Source organism: Pollachius pollachius (assembly GCF_949987615.1).
Source record: "Pollachius pollachius genome assembly, chromosome: 14".
NCBI classification, from domain to species: Eukaryota; Metazoa; Chordata; class Actinopteri; order Gadiformes; family Gadidae; genus Pollachius; species Pollachius pollachius.
The window spans coordinates 10,478,815-10,487,811 of record NC_136947.1 but is presented as its reverse complement, the minus strand read 5'-3'; the positions used below and the strand labels follow the sequence as shown (position 1 = coordinate 10,487,811).

The 8,997-nt window shown below is 48.9% G+C and overlaps 1 protein-coding gene across 1 annotated transcript; it reads left to right on the top strand.

Annotated features, from left to right (window-relative positions):
- The first annotated feature begins 98 nt into the window (after positions 1-98).
- Positions 99-8,596, top strand: gtpbp4 (GTP binding protein 4). Its single transcript, XM_079750306.1, has 16 exons — positions 99-190; positions 1,270-1,440; positions 1,615-1,718; positions 2,238-2,374; positions 2,532-2,632; positions 2,720-2,812; positions 3,136-3,327; positions 3,547-3,612; positions 4,252-4,341; positions 4,590-4,700; positions 5,026-5,103; positions 5,473-5,524; positions 5,819-5,919; positions 6,529-6,792; positions 7,163-7,306; positions 7,945-8,596. Exons 1-16 carry the CDS (start codon positions 143-145, stop codon positions 8,095-8,097), a joined length of 1,905 nt encoding a protein of 634 aa, XP_079606432.1. The 5' UTR covers positions 99-142; the 3' UTR covers positions 8,098-8,596.
- The last annotated feature ends 401 nt before the right edge of the window (positions 8,597-8,997 follow it).

Below are 8,997 nucleotides of genomic sequence, written 5' to 3'. Positions count from 1 at the left end.
TTGTCTATATTTATGAACGTTAAACGTGGGGACGCGAGGGGGCGCTGCAGGGAAGTAACGCGAGACTTCCTCAGCGTCACTTCCTCCACGACGTGCTGCCCTCTTCTCGTGCCGTCTGCGGACCATAACGTGTCTCGCAAAAATGGCACTTTATAATTTCAAAAAGATCATGGTGGTTCCGACCGCTAAGGTACGTTTTACCCCCGCCGGGTTCATGAACCGTGTGCGGACGCGGTGGTGTGTGTGTCGTTTGTGTCTGGAGCGTGTGTTGTGTTTTTAGACGGGCTGGTCCGGGTGTGCGCTGTTCAGAGGAGACACGTGTTGGTAGAGGGACGGGGATCGGGCCCTGACAGTGGAGCACTGTGGTGTATAGTGTACATATGGGTGTGATGTTAGTCTAATATGTCTTCTGGAGGGTTCAATGGAAGGGTTTGATGATCCGTGGGGTTTTGTGATACCGGAAGGGATTTAAGTCTCTGGGCCTTTACTTAATGCCTGAAGAATTTTTGAAGTCAACTACCAACTTTGCGATGTTTGGTGTAAAATGTCGTCTGGTCTCTATTTGATATGCTTCAGACTTAGTTTTTAGTTTCTTTATTTGATATTTTTATTATTTATTTATTATTGTTGTTTTTATTATTAGTAACTAATCTAACGTTACATGAAGTCACACTGGGAAGAACCGGTTACATTTGTGTGTATTTAATATTGGACTATGAATGAAAGTCAACGTTTAAAAAGTTCATCAGATGTAGATTGGGTCATACTTGACGCCGGATAAACGGGCAACTCCATGGGTACATCCGAATACTAAGTATATACTATTTCTGTGCAGTGTCTACTACTTGACCGATAATGTAGTACGTTCTACAGCTATGCGTAGAACGCCTCCGAACAGCTCCGAAACGCCACCGGATGTATGGAGGTTACGTATTTCCCCTCTGTGCGCTGCACATCAGATGCCGGCAAAATTAAACTCACCTTCGGTAATTTACCGATTTTTTATTATTTATTCACCGCGGCGTTCTTCTTCTTTGGTTACCAGACTCCGGCTGAATTGTGCGATAGCGTAGTGACCTACCGTTGTATACTGTGGCGGTAGTACGCATTCGAAAACTTTTTGCCTACTACACAATGCATACTGAGCATTCGGACGAGCTATATTTGTGACGTACTACAAAATGCCTACTATATAGCAGTCAAGTATGAGTATTTGGATGCAGCCCATGTCTTGGAAATGAATCACCGCTAACTATTCTCTGCTTCTAGGCTTTCATCGATGTCACTTTATCCAAAACACAAAGGAAAACCCCCACAGTGGTGCACAAACATTACCAGATCCACCGCATCCGCCACTTCTACATGCGCAAAGTCAAGTTCACGCAGCAGAACTGTCATGACCGACTCAGCCAGATTCTCACCGACTTCCCCAAACTGGACGTAAGTTAAATAAGCAAATGTGTTGAATAAACGCTCATAATTTTAGTTTCAGTTCAATTCAATATTTTCTTTTAGCCTTAATCATAGGTACAGTCTCATAGGGCCTAATAGGCTGTATATTTATGACAATTCGACAGTGTTAGTGTCTGATGTTGGTGTGGTTTTGGCCCCCAGGATATCCATCCCTTCTACGCTGACCTGATGAACGTGCTGTACGATAAAGACCATTACAAACTGGCCCTGGGTCAGATCAACATTGCCAAGAACCTCATCGACAAGTAAGTCTTGTGGTGTAAGAACTTATTTTTATAACGTTTGAACTAAAGCAAATACGTTTGGTAAAGAAAAGTGCATGAATGTTGTAAAGTACCTTTGACTAGTAAAGCTCTGGACTTTCAGAGGTTCAGACCAAAAAGCATCTCAAACAGGTTGTGGTCTCTGCTCAGTAGACCAGGATTTGGTAGCTGGTGCTAGAATCATCTCTCTCTCTACAACACTCACTGGCTGCTGCAGGGCCTGCTGGGAGGTTAGAGACAGGAACACGAACCTTCTGTGAGTGTGAAAGTTTGTAATGGAACCCCGAGAAGCTATTGCTAATGCCAACGCTAACCCATGCTAATGAAGTGCTTGAACTGTTGGATGGTTCCTCTATAATTTAAGTCAGTAGAAATGTGAATAAATAAAGTGAATGTTTCCAAAGACTGATTGTTTACAACAGGATGTTTGGCCGGTGGAGCTGTATGTGTATGATTAATATGAATCCTAATGTGTATTGATGATTCTGATGGTGTGTATAGCGTTGCCAAGGACTACGTGCGTCTGATGAAGTACGGTGACTCTCTGTACCGCTGCAAGCAGTTGAAGAGGGCGGCGCTGGGCCGCATGTGCACCATCCTCAAGAGGCAGAAGCAGAGCCTTGAGTACCTGGAGCAAGGTACTGGGCCCATGACACGGTCACATGACCTCTGGAAGTCTAGGAGCATTAATCACACTTGATTTATTAAGTGCCTAACAAAAACCCAAGGCGATAATACAAAATACTAAACTTTGTCTGTCTCTCTGTCTTGTCTGTCTTTCCCTCTCCCTACCAGTGCGTCAGCATCTGTCCCGTCTACCCTCCATCGACCCCAACACCCGGACCCTGCTGCTGTGTGGCTACCCCAACGTGGGCAAGTCCAGCTTCATCAACAAGGTACGTGCACCCCTGCACGTATTTAAAAGGGCCGTATTACCCAGAGTTCCCAGCGGCGCCCACTAACCCTCAGTTGCGCGTCCCCAGGTGACCCGGGCCGACGTGGACGTCCAGCCTTACGCCTTCACCACCAAGTCCCTGTTTGTCGGCCACATGGACTACAAGTACCTCCGCTGGCAGGTAGCTCCTCCCCTCTGTAGCCCCGCCCCTCCTGTAACTCCTGGCCCTGTTCTGCACCATCACACCTTTAGAAGAATAATCCACTGGATTCACCCCTGGGGGGAAAGTAGGGCTTCACAGCAGCAGCAGCAGAAGTACTGGACGTAAAATACAAAAACATTAAAATAAGACATTATTGAATTATTGATATCTGAAGTAATAAAGCAATGTATGTTATGAGTAGTAGCTCTGTTCTGTTTTTAACCAATCACGACTCAGCCACACTGCAACCTGCACGCCCAATCACTACAGAGGGGTGACCTATGACCCCTCCGTGTTGTTAGGTGGTGGACACCCCGGGGATCCTGGACCACCCTCTGGAGGAGAGGAACACCATCGAGATGCAGGCCATCACCGCGCTGGCCCACCTGCGCGCGGCCGTGCTATACGTGATGGACGTATCGGAGCAGTGCGGACACAACCTGGAACAGCAGCTGGAGCTCTTCAACAGCATCCGCCCGCTGTTCGCCAACAAGGTGAGGCCCCGCCTCTCCTACAGGGACCCCGCAGACATCACACGGGTTCTGACATCACGTCATTCACCTGAAGTATCTTTTCTCCAAAGAGACGTTGAATAAACTGAGGTCAGGCTGAGGACGATCTTAAGCAGACAAATAAACAATGAGTTACTACAGAAACGTTAAACAGAGCGACATGGTTGTTTTATTATCATTGTTTATTATTATTCTCCCCAGCCTCTCCTGGTGGTGGCCAACAAGTGTGATGTGAAGAAGATCAGCGAGCTGTCTGAAGAGAGCCAGGTGAGTCCTCCTGTAGGCCAGAACCTGCCGCTGGCTCTGTCTTTCCGTCTGTCTCTGGCCCCGTCCACACGGAGCAGAAACGGGCGAAAACAATCCGGTTTTGTTTTATGCGGTTCAGGAGTATCTCCGTAAAGACGGAGTCTTTGCTGTAGAAACACTATTGTAAATATTCAAGGCGCTGGTTCTCCACAGAAAAGTGGAGCGCATCAAGCCTACGCGCTGTATACGAACATTCAGTCACGAGGAGATTCAACCTTTTAAATTGAGCAGAAATACTTCTTAATGTACAGTTAGTAATTAAATTCATCAAGGGGGTTTATTTAAAGCTACAAAAAGAATACAAATAAAATAATAAATAAAAAATTCAACGCAACTCTGACGTCCCCCAGCTGGTGGGGGGCCAATAATCGTTTGCGTTTCAGGCGTCCACACGAATCCTAACAAGTAACCGCATAGGTCCGGATAGATTTGAAACCACCTCCGAGGGTGGTTTCAGAAATGTGTGGTTTCGGGCACCGGATTTGCCGGCTCCGTCTGGACGGTTGGCCGAAACGCGCAAGACTTATGCGGTTTCACCAAAAAATCGGCTTTGTGTGGACTCAGTCTCACTCTGATCCGGGTTTTTTCTCTTTCTGTTAGAAAATCTTTGCCGACCTATTGGAGGAAGGCATCCCCGTGATCGAGACCAGCACCCTGACAGAGGAAGGAGTGATGACGGTCAAGACTGAGGTGAGCTTCCACGTTCTGTTCACTTCAGAGGATGTGATGGCATGGTGCTTTGATGAGGCTGAGGGGTAAGAGGGCAGAACAGAGGACGTGTGGGGAAAATGTATAGTATGTGTTAAACTGACATCAGCCGCTAGCTAGCAGGACAGCCAGGTAGCACGTCGGTATATAGACAATCTGTGGTCCTGCTTGTGTCCCATCGACCATGTTCCCTGGTAACTGTATCCATGGTAACCGCCTCTCTTCCCCAGGCGTGTGACAAGCTCCTGGCTCACCGTGTGGACGGGAAGATGAAGGGCAAGAAGGTCCACGACGTCCTGAACAGACTTCACCTGGCCGTGCCCTCCAAGAGAGACCACAAGGTAGGCTCCTGGTCCAAGAGAGACCACATGGTGGGCTCCTGGTCCTCCTGACCCCTCCACTAGGGGGTCACGTCCTCCTGGAGGACCAAAGGTGCTGCTTGCTAGTCCTGCTGGGGTTTTCTCTTGAAGGATGGTCAGGAATGTTAACAAAGTGATTATGGGGTTGTGATGGAGGTGGGGCTACGAGAAGAGGGGGAGGTAAGGTAGGGGTTGGGCTGTGAAAGCGATAGGTGTTTGAAGAGGTAGGGGTGGAGGTGTGAGGAAGGCAGTGGTGTGTGAGGGGGGCGCTGTATCTGGACCTGACCATGTGTGGTGTGCTCCCCAGGAACGGCCTCCCTTCATCCCGGAGAACGCGGTTCTGCGTAAGAAGGCCATGGAGGTAGACCGGCCAAAGAAGAGGACGGTACGGACCCTAACCTCATCCGTCTCTTTATGTCACTGTTGGGTCAGCAGGGGGCTCATTCAGACAGCATCTCAAACAGGTTGTGGTCTCTGCTCAGTAGACCAGGATTTGGTAGCTGGTGCTAGAATCATCTCTCTCTCTACAACACTCACTGGCTGCTGCAGGGCCTGCTGGGAGGTTAGAGACAGGAACACAAACCTTCTTCTGTGTGTGATTGTTTGATATGGAAACAGCAGCAACTATTGCTAATGCGCTAACACATGATAAGGAAGGGCTTGAAATCTTGGAGGGTTCCTCTGTAGTTCAGGTCAGTAGAACTATGAATGCAAAATATACAGGGCGCCGGGTGACCTCTGACCTGTGTTTCAGGAGCGCGACCTGGAGCTGGAGCTGGGAGACGAGTACATCCTGGACCTGCAGAGTAAGCCAAGCTTTATTTAAACTCTCCGGACCAACGGTAACGTTTTAACGTGACGCTAAAATGTAAAAGAATATTTAAGTTAAGGGTGATAGGAAGTGGTGAACGAGCGATAACAGAGGAGACCTTCACATGTACTGAGAAGGGCTTCTACAGCTGTAGGTCTTGGTGTATCTGGGTCCTGACCTTGGTCTGTCTGGGACCTGATCTTGGTGTGCCAGTGTTCTGATCTTGGTGTGCCAGTGTTCTGATCTTGGTGTGTCAGTGTTCTGATCTTGTGGTTTCCGGTGCTTTCAGAATACTGGGACCTGATGAACCAGGAGGAGAAGTCTGACGTGATCCCGGAGATCTGGGAGGGCCACAACATCGCCGACTACATCGACCCGGAGATCATGAAGGTCCGTACCTCCTGGAGTGCTGAGGACCTCTTCCTTCCTTCAAGGGGCCGTCCTCTAGGACCTAGGGGTCTGCTGTACTCCTCTAGGACCTAGGGGTCTGCTGTACTCCTCTAGGACCTAGGGGTCTGCTGTACTCCTCTAGGACCTAGGGGTCTGCTGTACTCCTCTAGGACCTAGGGGTCTGCTGTACTCCTCTAGGACCTAGGGGTCTGCTGTACTCCTCTAGGACCTAGGGGTCTGCTGTACTCCTCTAGGACCTAGGGGTCTGCTCTACTCACTGCTGCAGTGGGTGTAAATGTGATGTTAAGATCAGCATCCTCCTAATGAGATGTACAGATGTTCCGATACCATTTTTTTTTTTTGAGCTTCCATGTTTTTTGGACTAGCTCGAACAAACTAAGGTCGGAGATGACGCGTTTCCCATTCAGACTTTCCACCTCCGACCGTTCACGAACACAGCAGAACACCGTCGTGCCTGTGATGTTCTCTGCCTGGGTAGTAAAGGAGTCACGTGATGGTATCGGATCGGCGCATAGATACGGAACTAGAACTAGAACCTGCAAGCCTCACCAGACTAACGTTCCCCCCCCCCCATAAACACAAACACAGAAACTAGAGGAGCTGGAGAAGGAGGAGGAGCTGAAGGAGCGGGCGGGCGACTACGACTCTGACGAGGAGAGCGAGGACGAGGAGATGCAGGAGATCCGCATGCTGGCCAAACAGATCAAGGAGAAGAAGGGGCTCCGGGTGCTGGCCTCCAAGGAGAAGGACATCCACGGCCCCCGCATGCCCCGCACTGCCACCAAGGTGGAGAGGAAGCTCCTGGAGACGGAGATGAGCGGCCTGGGGCTGGACATGACGGACAAGGACGACGTGAGTGAACCAGCCAATCACAGCCCTTGGGCCCTGTTTTAAAGTGTGGTGGTTAAGATGCACTCTTATTGCTGATGTTTTATATATTATAATATATTATAAATGTTGGAGCATTGTATATTCCTTGACGTTATAACTTGACAAGGGTGGATTTCTATTGATACCTAATATTTAACTACTTCAACATATAAAGCTACTAAGGATAATGTATGCTTAGAGATCTGTATTGTTTGACATTATAACAAGGTCAGTATTAACAGACCTAGACCTCTCCCCCTTAAAAACGACTAACATATGCAGCTGCTCCTGCTGGTTGAAGCAGCGAGCGGCTCCAGAGTACTGACGTGTGGCGCCCCCTCTGGTGTTTCAGAGCCACTACGCCGACAAGGCCCGCCGCTCCCGCAGCGTCACCAGGAAGCGCAAGCGTGAGGCCTCGGCCCCGCCAACCTCCAAGGTCCGCAGCCAGAGCGCCTCACGGCCCCCAAGGGACCAGTCGGGCATCAGGGACGCAAAGGTACGACCAGGGGCATGATGGGGAGGGGGGGGGGGGGGGGGGTGATGATGAGTGGGGGGGGGGGGGGGGGGTGATGATGAGTGTGACGTGCTGATGAGAGTGACGGTGCTGATGAGAGGATCGCAGAGTCGCTCACCAGCTTCCGCAAAAGACTCAAAACTCACCTGTTCAGAGTTCACCTCGACTCTGCATAGAAACCAATGCACAGCCACCATTGAATGTTGTACGTCCTGGCACTTGCACATTGCACTTATTGAAGGTACTTAATTGTGTAGCATCTACAGTAGCTGCTATCGTTGCTTTACACGGGGAATGGGTTAGCCTAGCGATTCTAATACTTGCACTTGGTTCTATGAACATCTTTACTGTACCGACAGCGATATATTGTTTCACTTCTTATGACAAATGTACTTATTGTAACAAATGCACTTATTGTAAGTCGCTTTGGATAAAAGCGTCTGCTAAATGCCCTAAATGTAAATGTAAATGTAATGAGAGTGACGGGCGGATGAGAGTGACGGTGCTGATGAGAGTGACGGTGCTGATGAGAGTGACGGTGCTGATGAGAGTGACGGTGCTGATGAGAGTGACGGTGCTGATGAGAGTGACCTTGCTGATGACATGGTGTGACCTTGCAGATGGGCCGGAAGGTGAAGAAGATGATGAAGAACTCCCAGAAGGACATGAACCGTGACGGCAAGAAGGGCGAGGGTGACAGACACGTCTACGACCTGAAGCCCAAACATCTGTTTGCCGGGAAGAGGACACAGGGGACCAACGACCGCCGTTAAACCAGAGCTAACCCCCCCCATTAAGACCCCCTTTACCTCCCTGTAAGCCCCGCCCCCTCCTAACAGCCCCCATAAGTACCAGAGGACTCTAGGTAATGTAGTTTCGGACCTAAAGGCCATGACACCCTGTTTACTTGTAGCCTGTTGGGTCCTTTACTAAGACAAACTCCTCGATGGATGTGGTGGTTTAGATCTTGACTGCAGAGAGCAGCTCTGTAGGAGGAACCTAGCCTCCTAACAGACGCTAGGAGGAACTTTAATGGAAGACTTTAATTATCGGCCTCCATTCAGAAGAGTACCAGGCTAAGGAGGTACATGGAGATGATAAACAGCTGAATGGAGGTTTGAGGTCTTCTGCCCCCGTTGAAAAGGCCTTCAGCCTGTGTGTGAACAGACCGTGTGTTTACGCGATAATGATAAGTGACATCGATGACTTTCTGTGTGTGATCTTTCTGAAACGTTCCACCTCGGTGGAAGCAATAAATGATTGAAACATAAACCTCTCTCGCTCTTTGTTTATTATCCACACTTATGTTAATTTATATCAGACTAATGGGAGACCCCATCGCGGGTTTTTGAGTTTGATTCCCTGCTGATGTGTCCTTGGACCCTGTTGAGGTGTGCTGCGTGCATGGCTGTGTTTGGGGGTCTGGATTTAGACGAGGGGTGTTATTTATATATGTGTTTGAGGGGCACCGTGACCCCAGAGGTGGGGTTTATTAATAGTTACTCATCATAGTCCTATTGTTACGCTCAGACGCTCCTTTAGGTTTTGTCTCCAAAATAATGATTACTGCATGATTTTAATCTTGTTAAACTTAATTGTGGAGTTAAATATCGGTTACTACACTGTGAGTGATGTATCCTGATCTCGGTTGGGACTCGGTTATAGTTCTGCTG